The 26525-nt window shown below is 30.0% G+C and overlaps 3 protein-coding genes and 1 long non-coding RNA gene across 5 annotated transcripts; 2 read left to right on the forward strand and 2 right to left on the reverse strand.

Annotated features, from left to right (window-relative positions):
* Positions 1–6973: 6973 nt before the first annotated feature.
* Positions 6974–12787, forward strand: LOC111298050 (NAC domain containing protein 52-like). The gene is made up of 4 exons (XM_022892751.2): positions 6974–7341; positions 7725–8002; positions 8557–8790; positions 11935–12787. Exons 1-4 carry the CDS (start codon positions 7116–7118, stop codon positions 12532–12534), a joined length of 1338 nt encoding a protein of 445 aa, XP_022748486.1. The 5' UTR covers positions 6974–7115; the 3' UTR covers positions 12535–12787.
* Positions 12788–14533: 1746 nt separating this feature from the next.
* On the reverse strand, positions 14534–16833 carry LOC111298051 (bZIP transcription factor 60-like). The gene is made up of 3 exons (XM_022892752.2): positions 16251–16833; positions 15605–15828; positions 14534–14981 (listed from the first exon to the last, which is right to left on the reverse strand). Exons 1-3 carry the CDS (start codon positions 16487–16489, stop codon positions 14731–14733), a joined length of 714 nt encoding a protein of 237 aa, XP_022748487.2. The 5' UTR covers positions 16490–16833; the 3' UTR covers positions 14534–14730.
* A 3030-nt stretch (positions 16834–19863) lies between these two features.
* LOC111295940 (NAC domain-containing protein 53-like) lies at positions 19864–23647 on the forward strand. Of its 2 annotated transcripts, none has more exons than XM_022889791.2 (6): positions 19864–20188; positions 20693–20970; positions 21059–21253; positions 22058–22669; positions 22761–22848; positions 22952–23647. In XM_022889791.2, the coding sequence occupies exons 1-6, from the start codon at positions 20026–20028 to the stop codon at positions 23359–23361; spliced, it is 1746 nt and encodes a 581-aa protein (XP_022745526.1). In that variant the 5' UTR covers positions 19864–20025; the 3' UTR covers positions 23362–23647. The 2 variants fall into 2 exon arrangements, with proteins under 2 accessions (XP_022745526.1, XP_089597027.1); XM_089740901.1 differs by having other exon boundaries at positions 20715–20970.
* A 569-nt stretch (positions 23648–24216) lies between these two features.
* On the reverse strand, positions 24217–25146 carry LOC149515785 (uncharacterized). Its single transcript, XR_016325988.1, has 3 exons — positions 25062–25146; positions 24900–24975; positions 24217–24346 (listed from the first exon to the last, which is right to left on the reverse strand). It is a non-coding gene; the product is annotated as an uncharacterized LOC149515785 (long non-coding RNA).
* Positions 25147–26525: the final 1379 nt, after the last annotated feature.

A 26525-nucleotide genomic window follows, 5' to 3' on the forward strand; every position in this document is an offset into this window, starting at 1 on the left:
TTGCCCACGCTTAATTGTATTAATGTAGTAATTTTTATAAAATATTATGAAAATAATTTTTTTAAATATATTTTAAACAACGATCACATTTTTAGTAAGTACTATTGAAATTCTCATAAAAGTTATTATTAAAAATATGATTTTTGTTGAAAAGATGAAAAAAAATTTCATGATTCAACAAAAACAATAGTTTTAAAATAAAAAAAGTGGTTTTTGTTAACATATGAAAAAAATTATCTTTTAGAATTTAACAAAGATAATGTTTTAAAGATAAAAATGTAGTTTTGTTGTTAACATAAATGAATATTTTTCAAAATTCAATAAAAACGATGTTTTTAAGATAGAAAACACAATTTTTATTGAAAAAATAGTATTTTTAAGATAAAAATGTAGTTTTTGTTAAACACATGAAAAGATATATTTTTCAGAATTCAACAAAGATAATATTTCTATAGTTTTCAGAATTTAATAAAAACGATATTTTAAAGATAAAAACATAGTCTTTGTTGAAAAGACGACGTTTCTAAGATAAAAATGCAATTTTCGTTGAAAACATGAAAAATATTTTTCAGAATTCAATAAAGATGATATTTCTAAGATAAAAAAGTAATTTTTTTGAAAATATTTTGTTAAGATAAAAAAAAACACAATCTTTGTTTAAAATATGAACAAATAAAATGTAAAATATTTTTTTAATATTATTACATATAAAATTTAAAATACATTTCTTATTATTATTATACATAAAATTTATTCTGGTGACTCTATCCACGAAAAACCCCGAGAAAGGGTTCACCATTCCTTTCCAACCCTCACGTTGATTTTATAATGAATATCAATTCGCATGTTTTCTCTACATTGAGACATATCAATATCATGAATGTCGTATGTTATTAAAAATAATATAATAAAAAACTTTATTAGATAATTTTACATTCTTATGAACTAAACATAAAAAATCTTACATTTTCTTAAGTCAATAAAATTTAGGAATCACACATTCCCTTTCAATATCACTTTCACCCTAAATCATTTTCTTTTCTAAAATCTAAGAATTCGTGAACCAAACACCTCTTTAAAGTAAACCAAAAACTAATTATTACTATATTTTTCATACAAAAGAATTTAAAACTTTGGAAAATTAGAAAACAAATACAAACATAGGAGTCAAATATCTTTCGAGATTCATTGACTATCTAAACATATATATAATTTTATCTACAGGCTCATGCTTGTATGACGCGTGTTTAAGGATAAAAAAGAAATTTTTTGGTTTGTTAAAGATATTTATGAAATTTTACAAAAATAAACAAAGAATAAAGACAAAATAAGAGATAAGGACAAGAGTAGAAGATTCTAGAGATAAATGGCAAGAGGAAGACTTTTGGAAATAACTAAGAAAAAAAAGGTAACAAGTAAAAAAAAAGGGTGTGAAAAAGGAAATTGCGGCGCAAAGAGATTTTTATCAAGAAAAAATCGTAGAGATGCTAAAATGTGAGAAATTAAAAATTTAAAGACAAAATGAAAGCACAAAAGAGTGAAAATCAAAGGAGCAGAAGAGTGAGGAGGATATAAGGGGAAGTCAGAACCTATGGCTGCATAGGTAAGCAAATAATGGGAGATTTTGAAAGAAAATGAAAGGAAATAAAAAAGAAAGAGATTGCAAGAGATTTATGCCTCCTTTGGTAGATCTGGTTTATCATATTCTATTATTATTTCATCAATTATAATTTCTAATTTATGTTGAATTCATATTTTCTTTTTCTTTGATGATTGATAAACAGACTGAATGGACAGATCAAGTCAAAAAGATAGGAGAATTGCAGTCTTAATAAAACAGCATGTCTTGACATATATGTTTTCTGATAATAGTTTGGTAGGATATATGAAATATTAGCAATTGAACTGCCATTAATTTTTTATCATATTTGAAAATTTATCACCAAACTTATTTACAAGGCAACAAAATTTGATTTATCTTTTGAATCTAATGCTTTATATAGATTTACATCTAAAAGTACCAAAGCAGCCTACAATTGGCCATAAAAAGGTGTCAAAGAAGAATCACTACTTGAAGGTAAGCTTAAAATTTATACTCAGATTAGCCATATTAGATGTTGATTTATATCTTATGAAAAGAGAAATAACAATATACAAGCTACTTGTAGATAACTATTTTTTATCCTGATTACTAATTATTAACTGGAGTTTAGCTTAGGGGCAGTCAGATTGGTAGCTACTCTTTATCATATTTTTGGTTGAACAAAATACTTGATCTTATTTTAATCTTGAATTCATTAGAGCCTGCTTGAAGCTTTAAACATAGAGTTACTTTGATGTATTACAAATATGATATTTTATGCATTGCTTACAAATGTAAAAATTTATGTTTTATGTAGCATAATAATTACTCAAAGTTTTATGTAAGTAAATTTATATAACATGTATAATAATTACTCAAAGTTCTATGCTAGTAAATTTATATAACATGTATAATTTACATCTTGGTTATATCAAATCATTTTTAGGAAGTTGAGAAATGTGAAACTATTTGACATGAAGGGAAACGAAAGGAAAGAAAGGAAGATGGATGATAAAAGGAAAAAGAAAGCCTTGCCAACCTTATTTGATCATATTCTGCTGAATCACTAAGTGAGTGGATGGACATGAGTGATGTTGTTACCAAGCTTTATTAAAGACAAACTTCAGCCATCTCACTTAAATCACGAAGGCCAAACTTTATATGATGTTCAATCAGTAGGTAACAATGCTTTCTTATGCTAAATAAATAATTTGTGTTCTTAACAAAATACTCAATTATTACATAACTTAAGGCATATTAATTTCTACTACTTTTCATATAAATATTATGTTCAAATGTTTTGAACAATTAAATTGCTTTTAGTTTAGAGATTTATTTATATTTTCATATGTTACAGATATCTAAGGTGCATATTAATGAACATAAAAAGCTTAGGTTAGGCAAAGTGTTGCTCTATTTTGTTCACATTTTGTTGGTATTTATATGAATCTTAATTTCTCCTAAAAGCTTTTTGATTAGATAAAAAATAAATATAAAAGTATTCCTACCAATAATATAACAAAAAATAAAATAAATTAAGAGATTTTTTTATGAATTTTTTCTTGATTTTACTTTTTTTTTAATTTTTTTTCTCTTTGGTTAAATGCTTAGAAGTAGTATGAAGCTATCCATTCATAGCTTTAGATTCTCACATTTTGAAGTATTGGTATGGTGGCTTTAAAAATACCTAAGCTGTCCATACATCTATGCATTTATTTAATATTAAAATTGATTTGAAGTATTTAATGATATGGCATTAATTGAACATGTGTGATGTGATTCATTCATAGGTATTTTAGTGTCATCATGTAAGCAATAAATTAAAGTTTAATCATTATGATTAACAACACATTAGCTCTAACTTGAGTCAACTATTGTTTAATTATTACAATATCAACTTTTTCAATTTACTTGGACTCTTCATAGAACAAAGAGAAGAAAAAAATATAGGCAATGGAAACTAGTAAGTTTGTTGTCTATGGAACTAAAATGGGCTTATGTTGATCTATGGACAATAAAATTTTTTGTCTATTAATTATTTTATACTAAACCTAGAATTTAGCTACGAAAATGAGAAGAAATCTTAATGAAAAGAAATCTTACTTGAAAGTTGTCTAAATGAACTTTACATTTTTTACAAAACAGCATCACTATTCAAATTGATAATTAAAGGCCAAAGAGTTTGACTTCTTTTTGTAAGAAATATAGGGCTATATATGTCACAAATGAGATTGTGACTTATAATTGTTTATAGGTAGTTTGTTATAAAGATACATTCTTACACCATTTGTTTTAAGCAAGTGTTGTATGTGAAACTGAAAATTTTTGTCTTGTTCATAAGAGGGATGTCAACGGTTAAATTTGACACCATTGTTAGAGTATCCCATTGTTAGCCAAGACTGATCAAGAAAAAAATAGAGAAAAAAAAGAAATTTTTTCTCATTTTTTCCATATATTGTGTATGTTATTATGCCTCATCATAACTTTTTACTCTTTTACAATTTCAATTAATTTTGCCTTTGCCCTATCATAGGAGCACTAAAATTTAATATTTGTTTTAAATATGTTACCATTCATAGGAGCTACATTAACTAAACCACTTTACTCATTTTGCAACATTGCTTCTAATTTTTCTCACCATATTTGGCCTTTTACAACAAACTAATCCTCCATGATATAAGTAGTTTGCTTTAAATTGTTCTAGGTATCAAATAAATGCTTCATCTCATGGTAATTACGTATTATTATTCTTTTCTTCATTTATATTTTCATCTTTTTCAATTTGCATTCCTATATGTTATTGGCTATAGGTTTGTTCATTGAAATATATGTTGGTGTTGAATTTTTTAGTCTTTTTGTATATTTTAATTTTATTCTTGCTTAGTCACTTATCATATATATTTGAAACTTTATTTTGTTTGTTTCATATTTTAATCTTATAGTTGATCTTTTTGATTACTTTGTTTTCACATCCTTGATTCATTGTTGTATCTTAGTGATCTAAGGGAAAATAAAAATTTATTTTTAATAAGTGAATGACATGCAATCGCACTCTTAGAAACCTATCTTCTATTGGCTATAGTGGCATGGTAGTTTGATCAATGAGGTTAATTGATATAAAATATAATTTGTCTAGAATTAATGATTGTATATGTTTCATTAATATTCTTATTGTGGCATTTAAATTACTAAGTGATCAAGGGTTACGAATTAGAGCATTATTTATTTATGTCTTTCTCTTATTTATAAATTTTCTATTGTTTAAGTTTTTTTTACTTTGAATAGTTCTATTGTTTAAGTTTTGTTTAAACAAAGGTTGAATTAGGGTTAAATACATGTTATTAAGGATTTCAAATCAACCTTTTACTTTTTCATACGTTGTTTCCTAGATTGATTGTCGGTTTCTAATAATTCCTTGACCAAATGCTAGAAATTGAAATTCTTTTTTCAAGTTTACTCTTTCTTTAATAATTGTGAGTAATAAATGGTCAAAAGGGGAATTGAGGCCTTATAATGCCCTATCTTAGCAATTAAGAGAGATTTTGTAAAGAAAGATTGATTGGAGTTTAAAAATGAGAGCTTTAGGATCCTTATTTAATATTGAGAACTTAACAAAAAGTTTGACATATGGCTATTTGAATACATTGATTATGTAACTTAATCCTTTTTGAATGAAAAAGCTTACTAAGTTATTTAAAACTTGGACATAGTTATTAGGTTTTTAATATTTTTGGCATTAATATATAGATTCTTTGGTATGAAACACTGTAATGCTTATAGCTAAATTGATTTGAACAAAAACTTTAAATCTTTTTTGTTTTTCAACACAACATTTTATTTAGCTTTATGTTATGTTTTTAGTTAAATTTCATTGATAAGCTAATGTCTGAATCAATTTTGATTATTAATTTTTTTTAACTTATCAGGCCGAGATTGATTTAGTGCTTTAACTATAGGTTTTGTTTTGATTTCTTCTAATCAATGTTGGTGCTTTTTTGTAACAATAAGTCTATTGTTTCATGGTTTTTATTATTTAAAGTTTGTTGCTCTTCTTTCTTTTGTATGTTGCATTTCTAATTACTTTTGTCGGATTTAATTGATCAACTATAAAGAAAGGCAAAATCACTTATTATGGCTAGCATAATTTATTGTTAGTGTTTTCTTTGTTGTGTACTTGAATGATCATATGTACATTTTAACTTTTGATTTAAAAAATGACAGCGTTTTTGCCAAAAGGTAAGCTTATTTTCTTTTAATTTAAACTTTTATGCTTATTTTCTTTTTGAGTATCTTTATTCATTTTTATATATTTGTAGATTTACTATTGGTCGATGCATTTTAAGTTTTTTTTTTTTTGTTTAATTAATGAGTTCATTTTTAAATTTTTATCTTTTAAATTATGAAATTACTATACCAATGACTTTTATTAGTACATATGCATAGTTGTAGCCTTGATATCAAAATTAAAATGAATTTAGCTTAAACTTCATCTTTGCTTAATTTAATTGAAGATAGATTAAATTATGAACAAAGCAATGTGATTTATTCTTAATAGGTTTTACCTATCATTTATTCTTAATAGGTTTTATTTTTTTTATTTCATAGGCTGAAGTTACTAAATAAAGTGAAAAAAATACTTGCATATGATTTTTTTTTTATGATATAAGACTTGATTTTAAATTTTTTTTTCTTACCTTTATTTTCTTTCACGCTTAATAGTATTTTTACTATTATGTTTGATAAGATTTTATTTGATGATATAATTTATCTTGCAAGTTATTTAGTTATTATCTTAAGCTGCCTACTCACATGTTTTAAAAAACTCTCAAATGAAGAGTACAAAGAAAATTATTATTTTATAAAAATCCTTTTGAGCAAAAATTTTTTATTTAAATTTAAAATAATGAAAAAAAAAAAGAAAAAATGGCACCACAGTTAAAACGTATCTAACAATTCCATTTTTCTAAATTCCCCATTATTTCCTTGCCATATTCTCCTTTTGCCAGTAAATTATTTCCTTTTTAAATTTTTGGTAAGAAACTGTTTTCTAAGAATTATTATTTATCCTCAAATTATGTAACAAAATCCCTTTTCAAGATGTAATGAATTTTAAAATATTTTAAAAGTTTTTTTTTTTAGCATAAATATCAGTTTGTTTTATACATGTATAAATTTTTACAGATTAAGAAATTAATATATATTTTAATTAATTTTTTATTTTTAATATATTTTTTAAAATGTCATACTTGTAGTAAAGCTCAAAAATTTTATCGACAAAAATAATTTTTTTTTTATATATTATCCGCACAAATAACAATAAATAATAAATAAACAGTAAATAATGTAATGATAATTTTTTTACTATGCTAAAACCTAAAAGGTGAAAAGAGTGAAAAATGTTTTTTTCTTGCAATCGAAGCTATCTTTTTTCTTCAACTTCAATAAAAACCCATCTTTGATTCTCCGTTTCATTTCTTCAACTCATCCGCCACCCAAGAAAAGACCCTGTTTTCCCTTTCCAAAAAATATAGCTATGGGTAGTGAAAGTACTTTAGCTATCGTTCCAGGAACAACTACGGCGGCGCCGGCGGTGAAGACTGGAGGTTCAGCGACGTCTTTAGCACCTGGATTTCGATTCCATCCAACAGACGAAGAGTTGGTTAGCTATTATTTGAAAAGACAGGTTTCCAACAAGCCTGTTAGGTTTAATGCTATTGCTGAAGTGGATATGTACAAGCATGAACCTTGGGACCTTTCAGGTTGAATTTTTTTGGATTTTTTAATTTTTATTTTGCATTTCTATATATTTTTCTGTGTTTTAGATAAGTTAGATGAAATCTGCTGAAATTTAAGAGGTTTTCTTCACTTCTATTTTCTGTTTTGGTAAAGTTGAGTTGTTTTTTTTTTTTAATGGTTTTGAGCTGAAAATTTGAGAGATTAGTGAAATAGTTGGTTTTTGTTTTCCCTAAGCTATATAGTGTATGTGGATTTCTATTTCCTTTTATTTTTTTTTTTCCCTCTTTTGGGGTTGTTTGTGAGAACTAGGATATCATTGTTACACTGTTCTGCTCGGTTGTAATGGGTGCTTTTTAGTTCATTTTGAGCTATGTTGCTAAAGTGTCTTCTTGCTGGTTGTTTTTAGACAAGTCAAGACTGAAAACCAGAGACCAGGAGTGGTATTTTTTTAGTTTATTGGACAAGAAGTATGGGAATGGGGCAAGATTGAATAGGGCCACAAACCATGGGTACTGGAAGGCCACAGGGAAGGACCGAGAGGTCCGCCACAATTTGCAGCTTATTGGGATGAAGAAGACGTTAGTCTTTCATAATGGGAGAGCTCCAGAAGGGTTGCGAACCAATTGGGTTATGCATGAGTACCGACTAGTTGAAGAAGAATTGGAAAAAATTGGGGCATTGCAGGTTTGACACCATTTAAATTGGTCTGGATGGTGATGTTGATATGTTATGTATGGTTGCGAGTATTGATGTTATTTTTACACTTATGCATATTAAATATTGCACCACATTTCTGCTGTATTTTGGATGACAAGTAGATATAGGATTTTAATGTGAAATACTTAGTACATTGTGCCGTAGGTTGGCGGATGATTCTGCAATGGTCTGATTATACTGAAGAACTGACATACATGAGACACAATTTTCTGTTTGAAAAAATTGAGATATGATGAGAAAATATGAGTTTGAATTGTTTGTATGTCTGCTGCTTTGGTTTCATCACAATCCGGTTGCTGAGAAATTTTAGAAAATGAATAGTAAATGTGATTCCTGTTGTCACCTGTTTTGATGTTTTTATTTGATATGGTGAATAATGCATGTGCACCTAGCTTAAGTAGAATTCAGACTTTATTCTGTAGGGCTATTAGTATTTTGAAACCTTATGTACAATTGGAAACTGATCTTATAAGAATTGTTTCTTTCTTTTTTTTTTTTTTTCTCTCTTTTTGGTTGATTAGGCATATGTGCTGTGTAGAGTATTTCATAAGAACAATATAGGACCACCAAATGGAAACCGATATGCACCTTTCATTGAGGCAGAATGGGATGATTGTTCGGCAGCTGTGGTTCCGGGAGTAGATGCTGGGGATGATGTTGTAGCTGGTAATGATGTGATAGCCAGCGATGATATGGTAGCTGCTGAGAATGCAGTGATTGAAACCAATGTTGTTCAAAGGATTGGTTTGGAGCAGGTTTGTGCTTTATATTTCTTGCTACTGCATTTTTGTAAAATTGAACTTTATTATAGGTGCTCATAATCTTCACAGTGTTGAACTTTCCTGCCTCACTTTGATGACTTCACATGGTTTAAAGTATTATATAACAATTTCACCAACTTATTATGGCCAGCATAATGTGTTGGCCTGCAAGTGATTCATCAGGGAAAGATAAGCATCTATAATGGTTTAATCAAGATAATTAAACATGCATCTGAAGAACTTTCTTTTCTTTTCTTATAACTCCCCCTGAAAAATTTTGGTCATTTTGGGTAATTTATTATTTTTAAGTGTTCCTTTTGTCTATGTTAGATGATATGGGCCCATACAAACCGTTATGTATTTGCAACTAATCAAAAAGAATAGTGAACTTCTGTGCTTCTGTGTACTGACATAATTGAATAATTCTTCACTTATTTGACCTTTTCATTAAATGGAAGATTCCATGCCTAAGAACTGTTTCATTTATCCCTTTATTTGTCTTAAAAGATTCTTCTATGATGGCAAATACTATTGTGAGATATCCTGCTAAGCTCTCACTTACAACAATAGTTTTATAAATGCACTTAATAGGGTATCCTTGTCTGAGAGGAACTATCAATAAATTGATATTATAGAATACTTTTGAGGTTGAATTTGCCTAGGACATTTGGTGATGTGCTCTTTTTCTTGGTGCTTTTGGGGAGATATTGGAGTTGCCAAGCTATCCTTGTGACTAGTACAGGTGGGATGCAATACTAGGCACAAGGTAGCCATTGGGATTGCATTAGTTTCTTCCTTTTCAAGAATTGTTACAGCATCCATCTGCACTCCTATGTTAGAGAACCTTTTTAGTTTTGATAGACATAAGGTTGATATAGTATCATGGGCTGGGGATGACTTGGGGCCTGATGATTGTATCAGTTAAGTAGTTGAAATAGTACAGTCTCAGCAGTTCTTTCTCTTCATTTTCATTTTATTAATGCATAACTTTCCTCCAGCCGGAGGGATAACATTTGATTCCCTTCTGGAATATCAACAAAGCTCAACACTTTTCTGGTTCTCTTAATTTTGAAAAAAAGAGTGAAGCATGTGAAGTTCATAGAGGCTCAACCAATGATACTTGTGGTGGATGCCTTGGTCTGGACATCCGTGATATGAACTGTTTTTTTTGGGGGGGCGGAGTGGAGTGGGGCACTTGTGATTACAATAATCTTAAGAGGACAAGGCACTTGTCAATATTTACAGCACCTGGTCCTGGTGAGACAGTTAAGGTTTTGTTTATATGCTGTCATGTTGTCAGTTATGGCTTAAAGAAGGTAAAAGATCTGATATGTTACCTTCAGTTTGGTTGTTCTTTTTTTCTAATAAGAAAATTGTCTGGTTGATTACGTAGTGGTTGGGAAAGTGTGTGTTAAACCTGTTCCAATAAATTTAGAGCATGCACTGCAATTATTGTATTGGATTACTCATCTTGCTTTTTGGCACTTACAAATGTGGGTCTTGCTAAATTTCCTGAAATAGATGAAGATTAATATGAATTAGCTGGAAATCCTCTGGCTATGATGTGAGCATTACCTAGCTGGCCTTATTCTGTTCTGTAGATAGTCTCTTCAAATTATAGGCTGTATTATCTTCACTGACAAGCTCATGGAGCATAAAAATGTCAAAGTGTTACTTCATGTGCTGGCTAATACAACAATATAATTTCCTTGTGTGTCTTTAGTAATAAGGTTTCTGGATTCACTTTGTTAGAATTGATTACCAAACTGATATCATGAGCATTTAGCTCTCAAACTCAGAGTCTCACAATTCTTAACTCACAAGGGAAATGGAGTTCACTTGTACCAACTCTGAAAACTATTCACATCAAGGAAGTCTAGGCATTTTACTTTCTTATTAAGCAAATTGTATTGTTATTCTTTTGAGTAAACTTACAGAAGACCACAGTCAGATCAGTTGTTTGGACCCAAATAGCTAGTGAATTTTAAGTGTTATGTAGGGTAGTCTTTGCGTGTTTTGATTTTAGAAAGATGCATGTGCATGATTTTCACTTTAGCTATGATGAGGCTACCCCTTTACTGTCTTGTTCCTTGGACAAGGCAGAGTAGACTCCCTATATTAAATGTTGTCCTGAAATTCCTATAGAGTGATGGTATGTTGCTGTGAATCTTGACGATAATGGTGAAATTTGGGTTGTTTAAACTGAATTGATTTTGTTCTGCATCTCTTCATGGGTCTTGTTTGCACTTTTTTTTTTCTTTTTCGTTTTCCTTTTCAGGTTAAAATGGTAAATGGTATGATGCTGTGAATCTTGACGATAATGGTGAAATTTGGGTTGTTTAAACTGAATTGATTTTGTTCTGCATCTCTTCATGTGTCTTGTTTGCACTTTTTTTTTTCTTTTTCGTTTTCTTTTTCAGGTTAAAATGGTAAATGTTGTTTGCTTGTGAATTCAATTTTATTTTTATTTCATTTATTTTATGGAATGGGCTTATTTCAAACACAAGTAACAACAGCATACAATGCCCTCAAGAATTGATAAAATTCTTTCCTTATCCTTTTGTAGAGGTGTCTTTCATAGAAATGACTGCAGTAAATCTGTAGTTCATTTTCTATTAATGATAGATACTTCATATTCCAGTTTTGAAGATGGACATAACAGTTTTGTATTTGATTGTTAATTTTTCTATGATCATCACTGATATGTTTTTGTTTCTCCTAGTACTGAAGATGTATGCGAGGTTTTATATGCATTAAGATGAGGTTTTATTTGCAATGAAATGTAAAATTCAAACTATAATGGTGCAACAACTATATATAGTTAGACAATGTTATTGTTTTAGTTGTCATCTCTACCTAAGGTTTAATGCCACTGACTTTTTTTTTTATATGCCAAGGAGGCCGTAGGCTGAGAATAGGGAAAGGGGGATTTGAACTCCAAATCTACTGGATGACACCTCTTTAGGGTAGCTGCATGAACCAACTGAGCTAAGCTTCGGGTTTTAACTTTCATTTTACCTTTTTCTTTCCTCTTTATATGTTGGAAAATACTGTTATATTAACCAAATGTCATGTGCCTCCTTGTATTCTTAAGCCTTGATTGAAGAATTGCTTTTGAAGTCTCTTTTACAATGGCAGGACATTCAAAATGCTGATGAGGATGCTCCACCTAATGATGAAGTTCCGGGAGAGTCGCCAAATGAGAGGACATATCCTTTGTTACTGCCATGCAAGATTGAGAGATCAGATGATTGCCCTCCACTTTGTGTGCTTAATAGAGAAGCACCCTTACCTCTACTCCAGTATAAGAGAAGGCGGCCTAATGATTTGGGTTTCAACCTTGCAAATGTTTCTGAGAATTCTACTAGAACAACTCAGGATCATTGTTCATCTACAACAACAACAGCAGCGACAACCACAACATCACCATCGTCGGCAACAACAACAGCAATTTCTGCACTCTTGGAATTTTCTTTAATGGAATCTATAGAGCCCAAAGAGAAGCCTCATGTTCCTATGCCCACATATGGTACCGCCAATCTAGATTCAGCGGTGCCTCCTAACTGCATGAAACTTATCAATGAATTGCAGAATGAGATCCACAAGATTTCTGTTGAGAGGGACACATTGAAGCTTGAAATGATGAGTGCTCAAGCTATGATTAACATTCTCCAGTCAAGAATAGACTTCCTTAGCAAGGAAAATGAGGATCTAAAGAAGAGCAACCGGGATGCATAGCATGGGGAGGCCAGGTACTTTTCTGGTTTCCTCATTTCCTTATTGTTGCCTTTATTCATGTATGAATTGTTGTTCGCCAGAACGATTGTAGAATTCGGATGGCAGTAGCATTTGGTTTGTTGATGAACAATGTTGTAGCTTTCCTCCTAAATTAAGCCCTAGTTGATGATACATTTTAAATCTACCCTAATTTTCCCTTCTCAAACAAATAAAGAACGATGATCTCATTTTTATAAGCTAAATTTCATGATCATGATTTCAACTGTTATTTAGTTTCCTAGAACTCAAACCTCTAAACTCCCATGGGAGTTGAAACTATAGGTTTTTTTTTTTTTTAGTGATAAGGGGTTTTTAGCTTTATTTCAGTACATTCATTTCCCGGACCAGTTTAAGTAGATTTATTTACATTGATTTTAGCAAATTTTTGAGAAATTACTTTTCACAATTTCTTTAAGTAGATTTATTTACGTCGATAATAGCAAATTCTTGAGAAATTACTTTTCACAGTTTCTTAATAGATTTAGATTCAAGCAACCAAGAGAGAAACACATTTTTCAAGCAACAAAGAGAGTAGCAAATTCTTTTGCCACTTGAGCCAAACATCTGTTAGTAAGAATAATTATGAATTAATGTTTTAAAGAGATTTGTAATAAGAATATAGCTGAGAGAGATGATGGAAGAAACTAATGACAAGTATCATAACAAAGTTAATTTTATATTTATATATATTTCTCATTTGATACGTCTTCTAAGTAATTTTCTTTCATTTTATAAGTCCCTCTTGTCTTCATTGGGTATCAGAGATGAGGTTTTCGAGTTGAAATTCTTTTTCTAAAAATTGAGGGCTTAATAGCAAAATTTTCCTTTCCTGGAAAATTCACTGCAAAATTAACTATACCTACTGCTACAATATTACTTTTGCAAGTGCCCAAAGAAGTAAAAATTACTGTAAGATTATTGCATGAATATGAAATTCAAACAAACAGTCGTCTGGTTCTTAATTATTCTTTGTTTGGATGCCGAGGGCTGAGGCAAATGGTTTTGAGAAATGCCAATAGCTGTTCCAAATAAACCCAATGAAACCCAAACCAAGAAAAGGATAAAATCCTTCATAAATCATTATGATGGTCAATGGCTAATTTTTAATCTGGTCCAGACAAAGATTAATGACTCACAAAGTGGACAATACCACTTATGCAACCAGATCTTGCATGGAGAGGTTAATGACTCACAAAGTAGACAATATCACTTGTTACATGGATTTTTTTTTTCTGCCTCCTAAGGGTCTATTTGGTTTTCACCGTAGGCTTTGTGGGCTAAATGTTTTGGGATACATTTGGATAGCATCATATGGTGCAGTTGCCCCCAATCACCCTCCATTCTATGACTAGATACCGTTCAGTGAACAACTAGATCCTACGACAGTCAATTGCCTCCGGACTTTAGGACAGTCGATTGACTGTGAAAAAATAATAATAATAAAAAAAATTACCACCATGGTAGAATCTGCATTCAAACACAGATATCCACTACCAGTTTTAATATTATTGCTATAGTTTTAACTTCACTTAATCTCATTACCACTGTTAGCTTTAATCTTATCGGAGAATAGATTCTGAATCATTCAACCACATTAGTCATAGCCAATGATCCTTTCCTTTCTCCAATCTCATCTATCAACAACAATCTTGTGGTTTTTCAGTTCTAGCTTCTTGGTTCTATCTCCGGCAATGTTGTGATTTCTCAGTTCTAGCTTCTTGGACCCAGTCTCCGCCTGCTTGTCGCTCGGCATACCACTAAAACTTCTCCTCTACTACATACTCTTCCCTGTGCAGCATGATCCTCAACTTCCAATGTTCTTGGACTCTTACAATGATCCTTGTTCAAAATTGACAAATACATAAACACAAAATTTTAATCATAAACAGGTTCAGTTCAATTTCAGCCCTAACATTCCATTAGGGACAAAGTGCACCACAAGCATTGGATTGGACCTCTATAATAGAAAAGTAAGAAACTGCAGCATTTTATAATTAATAATTCTATAGTTCTAATAATCCAAACAAACTACATGTATATTAGAAAAGTTTTTAAGGCATAAACAAAGACCAAGAGTGCTTATTGTTATTAAAACTACAGGGTCAAAAGATAACAACCGGTAATTTTGTATTAAACCATTTTCACCATTCCGCTAACTTAAAATGGAAGTAAAATTCCAGAAACATGAAATTTTTTCATCTTTGTCCTAGATGCCTTGCATCTCCTACTCTTCACAAAAGACTGTCCAACCAGGTTACTCCCTGCCCCTCTTGGAGCCACTCTTTCTGGACCTCTCTTTCCCTCGTTTGCCAGCGGAACTGCCTCCAGAAGAGACTTGGGCAGCGTTGGCAGGGTGAACAGGCACATGATGCCCAGGAACCAAAGCAGGGAACCCAACAGCAGGGATTCTACAAAGCAAAAAAGATGAAAACTGCTCTCCAGGCAAAAAAGAAAAAACCATCATAATAACGACACCATCCTAATAAGTAACAAGAATGCAAAAAGCATCAAGTTTCTCAAGGCCAGTGAAGATTATTAAAGCTTTAATCTTTATCAGATGATAAGCATATTAAGCCACAAAACAGCCCTCCTCTCGAAATCTGTACTTCTCCACTAACATTTTTATGTGAGTAGGAAAAAGAACTTCAAAGTTAAAAACAAAACCAATAGTGTACATTTCTCATTAACTATGCTAGTACTCTTTTTAATTTAGTTTCAGTTTGTTGATTGGTAATGCAAAAAATCGAAATGAATCGAACCTATGACTTAGTTGGCGTTCAAATCCCAACATATGCAATCTCTTTCCCTATCTCTAGGCTGCAGCCTCTTTTTTTGTGTTAAAAAAAAAAAAAAGAATCTTCACTAAGCCAATCCCATTATGATTTCGGACTAGAAGAACTAAAAGTCAAAAAACACACTTGGAAAGACCGAAACTAGGATCTATTTTTCAAGAAGACTGCTTTCCTACAATTGTAATATAAACAGAAGACAATGGAAGCAAGGAGAGATGGTTTAGTGAATCATAGCATACCCAACAAGAGCACAGCAGACTCCTGCTTGGCTGAGGATGCATCAAATGCACAACCCTTATGCAAAGTAAGACGAAGAGCTTGATTCTCTGCAATGAAGCACTGAAGCATGCGGTTGAGTCTCCTATATTCCCCTTCTAAATACCTACTCTTGATCTCAAGATCCTTGACATACATCTTCTTCCTCTCCCTTGACCTCGCAGATGCATCTCTGTTTCTCAACTGCCTAAAAAAATTCAGATCAATCAATTAAAGTAAAACCATTTTATTATATTCAAACTAGACATGCAGAAAATAAATTTAAAATAAAATACAATTTAGCTCTCCATTAATGTCCCCAACGTTCCTGAATTATAATGAAATATTTAATATGATTTTAAAATTTTTTAATGTGTTACTTAACCTATAAATTTGTTAACTAACGTGATATTCACCCACACCTGAGCCCTTCAAGTATCGCATCAATTAATAGATTCATAGTTGGAGTATCTGATTTTTAAAGTTCAACTATAGTTCAAAGTCTATTCTTAACATTATCTCTTTCCCATTCAATCACAATAAAGGAATGCCAGAAACCATATCAAGAGGAAAAAAAAACCTAAAAAAAACAACAGTGAAAGATAATAAATTGGGAATATCCATTTATACCTCATCTGTTTCTTAGCAGTGGGATCATCGTTATCGATTTTGATGTGGATCTGGTTTTGTTTGTTGAAAGCAGCATCATCGATGGCCTCACCGCTGCCACTAGGAGGTGAGTCAACCAGCAAATCGGCCAAAAATTCATAAGAGACAGGTTGGGTCTCAACCCCATCATCAAAATGATCATCCTCCATCAAAACCTTCTCGATCTTCCCCGATCCACGAAGACACAACCGGTTCTTCATCTGGATTTTGGGTGGACAATGGTTGAGGAGGCGATTCTGTTACCGATTCTGGTTCTTTTTCTAAGATATTTCCTAAATCAGGAAAGTCAACCTCAAGCAACAGGCTATCCCGATTGATTTCCTCCATGATTAAGTTGAAATTTATTAGTATTTACAGAGGAAGAAAAAGAAGAGACAAATCACATGCCTAAGTTTGAAATGAAATTGAATCAATCAGGTGAGAAAACAAACTCCTGCTACTACTAAATTCTATTTCCTATGAGATAAAGAAACATCTGAGTCATTCGCTTCAGTTTTCTAGGACTGATAACTGAATATTTATGTATATAAATTACAAAAAAAAAAAGGAAACAGAATAATTAAAAATTGATTCGTATTTATTTTTATATATTTTCTTCAAATGAATTAATTACTATAAATAAAATATTTATACACTGATAGGCCAAAACTAGGCTTGACTTTTGAAATTGTCAGCCTGGAGACGCCCGGCCCGAACTCAACCCGCGCCCGCCCACATAAATTTCCTCCTAAGTCGAATCTGAAACGGCATCGTTTGCTAAAGAGGGTGTTTTGAAGTATCAATTTTATCAATATTTAATATGAAATTTAATTTTTTATTTGAATAAAAATAAGAATGAGTATTATATTATAGATATAAGAATAAAAATGAGAATAAGTATAATTTTAAATTTTTATTAAATATAAAAATAAAACATGTAATATAACATTTGCTTTGTACCTATATCTTACATATATTTATATATATTTGATAAATAATTTTTTTTATTAAATAATATAAATTATTATTTTAGATTAATTAAAATTAATTTATTTTTATTAAAAATATATATAGTAATATATATTTATTAAAAATTTTAAATATATAAAATAAAATAAAATTTATTTTTTTATTTTTTTTTATTTTTTAAAAAATTATAATATGAAGATTATTCATATTCATTAAATATTCATAAAAATTAAAATATAAATACATTTAAAATATATATTAAATATGAATATGAAGATAATATAATAAAAAATCTGAAAATAAAAATAAAAATACACTAAACTTCTTATATCTTATCCATTCACACTTTTAAGTGTGTTAATGTCTTCTTAAATTACATATATAACCGACACAAATATTATCCTTTTTTTTTTTTTTTTCTCTTCCCTTTCGCGCAGCCTCTCAACCCTCAACAAAGCACCAAAATATTTGTTCAGTAAGCATTTAATGATTTAAGTTTTAACAAAATCTCAAATTATTTCCATGCTTCTTGATGTAATATAGTCAAACCAAATTTGTACCATGAGAAATTCAAATTCAACTCAAAATTTGTTATTCAAAATTTAGATTGAAATCAATGGAGTTTTAATTTTTAATTTTAATTTGAGATATAAATTAATTTACTCAAGCTCAATTAAGTTTTTTATTAAATAAAAAAATTTTTATTTTGATGCTTAATTTCAAGTTTGATTTTTTTTTAATTCAAATTATTTTTATATACAAATATTTTGTATCCAATAAAATCAAGTAAAATATGATATTTTTCAAATAATAAATTCATTGAGGGGATTATATTTTTTGGATTATACAAACGAGTACTCGAGCCTAAAATCACTTGTCAAATGAACCAATTATAGTAAGTCAACTTTTTTTTTCCATTTTTTTTTTAGTTTAGTTTATTTGTTTGCCTTGATTTTTCACTCTTTGACTATTCAAGATTGATTCAAAAACTTGATATTTCTTTTATATCCTAAATTTTTATTTATTTAATTTTTAATAAAATCTCGAATTATTTCTATGCTTCTTGGTGTAAGATATCAAACCGAATAAATACAATAAAAAACTGGACTTTCATTCAAAATTTATCACTTAAAATTTGAATCAAAGTCAATGACGTTTTAATTTTTAATATAAATAAATTTATTTGAGTTCGTTTAAATTTTTTTATTATGTAAAAAAATTTTAATTTTGTGTTTGATTTTAAATTTTATTACTTATGTTTGAATATAAATTGAAAATTTTTATAAACAAATATTTTGTATTTATAAAAATTTAATAAATATAATATTTTTTAAATAAAAATTTATTGAAGGGATTATAGTTTTTTATTATACAAACGAATGCGTGAACGTAAAGTAACTTGTCAAATGACCCAACTGTTGAAGTCAACTTTTTTTTTCTTTTTTTTACTTTGGTTTATTTGTTTGACTTGCTTTTTTATAAATATAAAAATTCCTATATTTATATTATATAGAATATTAAAATTTATATATTTATATTATATTTTACATAAAAATAATATATTATAATTTATATTAATATAAAAATAAAATATATTTTTTAATTTATTAAATTCATATATATTTATTATTAAATTTTTAAATAATATTATTTTTATATCTTATTATTTATTTTATTTTTAATTATCAAATCCTGATTGGTTAAAAATTTGATATTGCTATTATTACTTTTACATGATTGGAAAGTAAAATTACGTGAATCTCAAAGAAAGACGGGTGTAAGCAATGACGTCGGCGGAAAGAGACATGTCGTTTATGGCAAGCAGAAAAACAGGATAAGAAATTATACATTTCCTAATAAAACAATTTAAGGAGTATTTATGAACTTAGAACAAAAAATATTTGCAAATCTGCAAACCTTGGAACCCACGCAAATATGTTATGGCCATAAAAACAAAAGTAAAAGAAAAAAAAAAAGTCTCCTAGAAACCAAGACAACGTTTTGTACGAACCTATCATTAAAAAGTAAAATACTTTTAATTATATTATAAATAATAATTATAATAATTAATTTTATAAACAAAATTAAAAAAATTATTAATTAATTATTTTAATATAATCTTATTAATTTCGTTTATAAAATAAAAATTACATTATAAAATTTACAAATATATTTAGATATAATTAAAATATTATCATATGTATTATTATTATTTATTTTTACTTTTGACCGAAAGTAGGTCCGTTAAACAAAATCTACTCAGATAGATTCGGTTTAGATTCATAAAATCTTGTACAGCTGTCAGGATTATGCCCTCTTGAACTCAACAGCCGCCTCCAAGGACACATCCGCCATTTCATGAACTCTTACACCTTTTGACGGATGCATCTACGACAATACCCATCAATCTAAGCAACCAAAAACAATATATATATCTAGAACCTTCCACATTTCACGCGCAACAAACTGCGTCACGCGCCGTTCCACTTGCCATTTACCTACCACAGCAATCCACGTGTCACTCCATCAACCTCGGTGACACGGGCTGTATCCCCGTTTGCGTACCGTTATCATCAGCTCGCCCACTATTTCCTTTAATATCAGTTCTCCGGCTGCAAACTTCTCTACTCTTATTTTTCACCATTGCAGCTTCTTTATTTTTCACCATGGCAGCTTCTCACTCCTTTCCATCTACCACCGTCTAACGCCCAAAAACAAGCCTGACACTAATTTCTGTTAATCTCGAATTCTTCAATACTTTGATTTTTTTTCTATTCTTGGTGAATCGATGAGTCGTGACTCAGCTACCTCTCTAGCTCCTGGGTTCCGGTTCCACCCGACCGATGAGGAACTTGTTCGTTACTATCTAAAACGCAAAGTCTTGAACAAGCCTTCCTTTGATGCGATCTCTGTTATCGATATCTATAGATCCGAGCCTTGGGATCTCCCTGGTAATTTTTTCACTTTTAATTTTTGTTTGGCTTGGTCAATTGTTTGTTCGATTCTTGAATTTTAGGTTAACTTTTTAGTTTTGTCCTAAATTTTAAGTTTTGAAATTAAGTTTTCGCTTTTGGTTTATTTTATGTTATTTCATGGGTTTTAGGGTAAATTTCAGTTTTGTGCTTGGGGTTTGATTCGTGAAGATTTCCGATTAGAGCTTAAGCTTCTTTTAAGGCTTTTCATTTCAATTTTTTTAAATTGGAATGTTATTACTTGGTCAATTACATATTTAAATCCCTAATTGTCTATTAAAATTTCAAATTTCCAATTTAAAGATATCCACTTCAAGGTTTTTTTCTTTTTTAATTCTTGAAATTATGCTTTCGTACTTTCTGTTTTAGTTTATTTTTGAAGATACCTACTTTGATTTTATAAGTTAGTCTTTTATATGCATCTAGATTTTAGGGTGAGTTTTTCTTTTTTTTTTTTGTAAATCAAAATGTTCTTTTTAATAGATAAGTCAAAGCTGAAGAGCAGGGACTTGGAGTGGTACTTCTTCAGTGCACTGGATAAGAAATATGGGAATGGGTGGAGAACCAATAGGGCAACTGAGAGAGGCTACTGGAAGACAACTGGCAAGGACCGTCCAATTCGCTACAAGGAAAGGGTGGTTGGCATGAAGAAAACCCTTGTTTATCATGAGGGCCGTGCCCCACGTGGTGAAAGGACTAACTGGGTAATGCACGAGTACCGCCTTACTGATGAGGCATTGGAGAAAGCTGGAATTCAACAGGTAAGATTATGATCTTTGTTGTAGCGTTTTGGTTTTTTGAACTTTGATGTTTGTTTGGGAATTAACATTGGTTTCTTGGGGCTGCTAGGATGCTTTTGTATTGTGTAGGGTGTTTCAGAAGAGCGGATCTGGCCCAAAGAATGGGGAGCAGTATGGGGCACCCTTTATTGAAGAGGAATGGGAAGATGACGAGGCAGTTTTTGTGCCTGGTCAACTTGCTGCTGCAGTCTATGAAGAGGTTGCCAATGATGATACTTTTGTTGAAGTGAATGATATTGATCAGGTGTGTAATGTTTTCGGGCTAGTTTTGTGGTTGTTATGTATTGAAATTTGAATGATTTTTTATATGATAGCTTTCAATTTAGATTGAGAATGGTAATAACTAGTTACAGTTTGTAGGATTTTAATAGATGTGGTATAAGCTAGTAAATATTCCTAGGAAGTTATTTAGCTCTCTGCATCTTGTTGTTTCTTGTTGAAAAGAAACTTGCACACTGCACTTGTTCTCTTAGCTGTCCTGGTGAATTCTTTTCTGATAATCTCAAATCTTTCTGATCTTTGTTGAATGACAAGCGATTTTCAAAAAAGTAGCACTTAGTTTGTGCTGGAATGAGGTGCATATGTTGTGTCTGTGTCTATAGAGTTGGGTTGAAGAGTGTCTTTACTTTTTTTAGGTTTCATTTCTGATCAATTTGGCATTAAATGATGCTTGCTCTTTAAGTCATATTATTGCTGTGGGTAAATTGCTTCAACCAGATTCACTTTCAGGCTTGGCATTCTTATGAAATCTTTGAGACATGTTTTTCTTAATTTGTTACAGCTTAAGTGAATACAATGATAGCGTGTAGAAGTCCTAGGTCAGACATTCATGCTTTTAATGAATTGGTTTCATTGCTAGATGCTATCCTTCTCTTTATTTCTAGTAGGCATGTGTTGTTTTTCGGCAATTATTTTGGTAACTAGTTTGTGCCTTTTTCTAATTGAAAGTATCTATTTTCCATTTCCTAGTAATTCTGCTGTGCCTTTTCAGTCGTGATTTGTACTAATTTGAATTATCAAAATTCTGAAAGTTGTTGCTTCTTGACAGAATCTTGATACTGGCAATCCATCTGAAAATGCTAACCTTCCATTGAACTTCTATCATGGGGAATCAAGCAACCATGTTGAATATTCAGGGGAGTTCATTGAAGACAATCAAAAGCCACTGGGCAATATGTCCGAGAATGCAATCCTACCATCCAACTTCTATTATGGAGAATCAAGCAACCATGCTGAACATTCAATGGAGTTCAGTGAAGATTATCAGAATTCTACTTGCATGCATGCCACCGAAACTGATTCAAGGCCATATCATGAGCTTGTGGTCTCTGATTTCCCTGAGACAAATGAGATAGCCACAAATGTAAAACCAGTTAAGGATGAATATGTGCTTGAATCAATAGAAAACTTCAATGCTGCCAACAATAACTATTTGTTCGAACAGCCTTGCCTGGATGTTAATGATTATCTTCCAACCAATGATGGTTTTTTCCTGGAAGCTAATGATCTTTCAAACCCCATTGACCCAGAATCTGAACTTTTTAACCTTGATGAGTATCTCACATTTGCTGATGCTGAGGACCAGCCTCTAATTTTTGATTCTGATCAAATGGTGGGAAGTGCGATCCCTGTTTCTGGCCAAGGACCTCTTGCCCAAACGGTACATAATTCTTTCCTGTCTTCATTTCTTGCCTTAGTACATGCAGGGAGATTTTTTTGCAGCTTCTAGTTAACTTATTGCATGATAACAGCATTCAAATGGAGGAACTGAACAAGTGTCTAATGCAAGTGATGCATCCTCTTCAAAGCAAGAGCTGGAGGCCTCAAAATTTGAACCTGGTAAGATGTTGGAAATATCTAGCTCTTAATGCCTTCTTTGTAAGTTACATTTCAACATTTGTATTCATTTGGGCTCACTTTTGGTGCATTCTTCATGATATAGGTAGCAAGTATCCATTTATGAAACAGGCCAGTCGCATGTTGGGTAGCTTTCCTGCTCCTCCTGCATTTGCCTCTGAGTTCCCTTCAAAAGATGCAGCTCTCAAGCTAAATTCTGTGGCACATGCTTCCAGTTCTGCTCATGTTATGGCTGGCATGATAAGAGTAACAAACATGACTTCATCTGGCAATCAGTTGAACTGGTCATATGACAAAAATGGAAATATCAGCTTTGTTCTTTCTTTTAGCTTGCCACGAGGTGATATTAACTCTTCCAGTTTTCTACCAATGGCTAACCTACTCTCGGGCAAGTCGGCATCTGTTGTGTCCAGAGGGTGGATCTTCTTGATGTTATTTTGGGTCCTAATTATATCTGTGAGTTTGAAGTTTGGGGCCTGTATCTATACAAGGTAACACATGCTCAGTAGGGTTGGCTATGATTCACCCAACACATCAATTGGTTACAAATGTTGGGTGGTAGGATAGAAGGATGGTTATGGTTCATCATTTATTTTCTTGTTTTATGATGATTGCCAAAATGATAACGTATACCTTTATTATTTCATTATAGTCCATAAGAATTGCTCACTTTATATAGTTGTAAGGTAATACATCATATAGGGACAAAACTCTGGGTTTGTAAGCTATATCATACAGCAATTGCTTGGTTGCTTCTTTTCCTAAATACCCTTTTTCATCATATTTGTGTGTAATGTGCTTAGCTCATTTATTGTTAAAAGCTGACTATTATGCTTTCCTATTATGATTTTCCTGCTCATTAGCAAGTGTTTGTCTTCAAGTTTCTTGGAATGGTCACATTCCATAATATGCATGGGTTTAATTTATGCTTAATTGATGTAGCGTTTATGTTTTAATAATTTATTTTTTAATAATTAGTGTCATGTGTAAAAAATAATACGAAAAAACAAATTGTCTTCAAAGTTTGGTTTCTTACATCAACCAAGACTTAGTTTTGTTGTGTGGGTTTTTTATTACTGGTTCAGAATATTTTTCTTTTACAACCATTTACGAACAAGAGTTTCATTCCTAAAATGTTATTGACACTAACGACTCAGGTTACTTTGGCAAGAAATAGGTTATCACTTCTCACCAACTACTATCATTTTGAAATATTATCCAATTGAAATGGGTGAAAAAAAAAATTTGTTGGCAAATTAAGCCTTCACTCTAGGGTTCATTGCGAGGTCAGAGTAATAAAAGGGATAATTGTAAACTAAAAAACGATAATACAACACTGAAAAAAAGGAAAAAAAAAATAATTTAAAATTTTAACAAACAATTAATTGCTATAATACAATTAATCTTATTAAAGAATAAACGGAAAAAATACTTATCTTTGTAGCAATCACTTGATGTTAGATCATATCTTTTTGGTTACCTTACAAAATCAGAATGAAAAAAAAAGTTGTCATAAATTGATGCAAATAAAAATATTAGGTAAAATAAAAAGAAAAATATAAAAGCAAATAGAAGGAAAAAAAAAATAAAACCTGTAAAAACAAAAAAGTCAAATCTTAAGCAAAATTAGGAAAAAAAAATCAAAGATGATTGCATTAAAACCCATATTGTTGAACCCTACTCAAGTAATATATTTTGCAAACTTGTAACAAATACAACAAAAATAACAAAAATAAATAAATTTCAATTCACACAAATCTATATGAGGATCACATATCTGCAGCATGAAAAAAAAAAAAAAACACATCAATATACAAATAGAAATACAAAATCAAATGAAGAACAAAAAAGTCAGTGAGAACAAAAAATTAAAAAAAAAAAGACCAAAACAGTTGAAACACATCAATTTTTTTTTATAAAAAAGTAAGTGATTTAGAATTTTTTGGTTAAATTTAAGAAGGTTTTTTTTGGTTAAAATCCAAATAGAAAAGGTGAAAGAAAAAGGAAAGAGGAAGAAACGTTATCTTTCTAACCTTTTTCATTACTTTATTTGATCCACGTGCATACCAATTTCCCACACCAACCGCGTTCTTTGCGTCATATCCAAAACTGCCCACCAAAATCAAATCAAGCCATTCAGTACCAAAAAAAAAAAAAAAAAGAAAAGAAAAAGAAGGTGAAAGATGGGCACCAACTTTCGTCATTTTTTTCGTCAATCTCAGTCGCTATCCCATGATCTCTTTTTTTTTTCGCCTTTTTAAGAGATAAATAGCCTTAAAAAGTCGAGGTTGGTAAATAAGAGTAGATATATATCTTGATAGATTTTATTAATATAATATATATAAAATAAATAATATCTATATATGATATATATATATGAGGGAGATGAAATACCAGAATCTCAAATTGATTTCCATTTTATTTAAAAACATTGACTCGATTTTAAATTTAAAAAATACATATATTGAATTGGAGTGAATAACAATCGATTGGATATTAGTTGATTTTTTTACCAAATGCATGTATTTTATCATGTCTAGTTTTATATATATATATATATAATAAAGCTAATTAAAAAATTAAAACAAAAAAGCATAAAAAACCCAAATTAAAAAGATTTAAAAGATTAGAAAAAAAAAGATAAGGGTGTGACGTGGACATCCCAACATCCTCAAAATTTTGTAAAATTTATAGATAGATAGATAAATATATATATATATAAAAGGAAATAAAAAATATAATATAAAAATAAAATAGCGAGGAAAGTGTACGAAATCACCAACATTTCACTAAATAAAAATAGAAGAAATTAAAAAAATAAAAATAAAAAAGATTAAAAGGATGTTAGTAGACATCCCCTCAAGTAAAAAGTCTAAAATATTAAATGTATAAATAAGTAACAAAATATATATTTTTATATATACTCAAAGCAAAATGAAATCTTTTAAATTTAATTTCGATCCAAGTTGAATATTTAAAAATGATTTCGATCCAATCTTGAATTAGGATAAATCAAATTTATTGGATATTGATTATTTTTTAATTTTTATTTTTATTGATTTTTTTATAAAATTTATTTAATTAAAAAATAAAATCAAATATATGAATTGTAAAATGAAAATTTTTAAGCAAATTAAAAAAATAAAAAAATGAAGGCACTACATAGACACCTTCCCATGCTTAAAACTCTACAAAATTTGTTGTCTGTATTTATCTAATAAAAAAAATTCAAAAACTAAAAATATTTGAAAAAAAAAAAGTTTAAAAAAATAAGAAAAAATATGACACATGGACATACTAACTTTATTCCAATCCATACAACTTCTATTATATGAATTTGTTGTTACTGGTTTAGTACCTACGAATATGCTACTCATGCAACAAGCAATGTAAGCAAAAGTATACATATATATATATATAAGTAGCGAATTAAAATTAAATAATTATTTAAATCTTAATTATTTTATTATAATCATTTAAGAATTTATTTGAATGAGCGATAATATCAACTTTAGTCAAATTAAAATAATAGTAGATATGAGATGAGTTATTATAATAATGATATTAAAATTAATTATGAGATATATGTTTAGATATAAAAATAATTATGACAACAAGATAAATTATAAAGAGAAAAAAATGACTATTAAAAACATTGA

This window comes from Durio zibethinus, chromosome 12 (assembly GCF_047325235.1).
Source record: "Durio zibethinus cultivar Kanyao isolate XHJ-2024 chromosome 12, ASM4732523v1, whole genome shotgun sequence".
NCBI lineage: Eukaryota > Viridiplantae > Streptophyta > Magnoliopsida > Malvales > Malvaceae > Durio > Durio zibethinus.

Coding starts and splice junctions, on each gene's coding strand:
- LOC111298050 (XM_022892751.2), top strand. CDS start 7,116: ATGGGTAGTGAAAGTACTTTAGCTATCGTTCCAGGAACAACTACGGCG. Junction 7,342..7,724: donor TGAACCTTGGGACCTTTCAG/GTTGAATTTTTT, acceptor GGTTGTTTTTAG/ACAAGTCAAGACTGAAAACC. Junction 8,791..11,934: donor AAAGGATTGGTTTGGAGCAG/GTTTGTGCTTTA, acceptor TTACAATGGCAG/GACATTCAAAATGCTGATGA.
- LOC111298051 (XM_022892752.2), bottom strand. CDS start 16,489: ATGAAGAACCGGTTGTGTCTTCGTGGATCGGGGAAGATCGAGAAGGTT. Junction 15,829..16,250: donor ACTGCTAAGAAACAGATGAG/GTATAAATGGAT, acceptor GAATTTTTTTAG/GCAGTTGAGAAACAGAGATG. Junction 14,982..15,604: donor GTCTGCTGTGCTCTTGTTGG/GTATGCTATGAT, acceptor TTTGCTTTGTAG/AATCCCTGCTGTTGGGTTCC.
- LOC111295940 (XM_022889791.2), top strand. CDS start 20,026: ATGAGTCGTGACTCAGCTACCTCTCTAGCTCCTGGGTTCCGGTTCCAC. Junction 21,254..22,057: donor AAGTGAATGATATTGATCAG/GTGTGTAATGTT, acceptor GCTTCTTGACAG/AATCTTGATACTGGCAATCC. Junction 22,849..22,951: donor GGCCTCAAAATTTGAACCTG/GTAAGATGTTGG, acceptor TTCATGATATAG/GTAGCAAGTATCCATTTATG.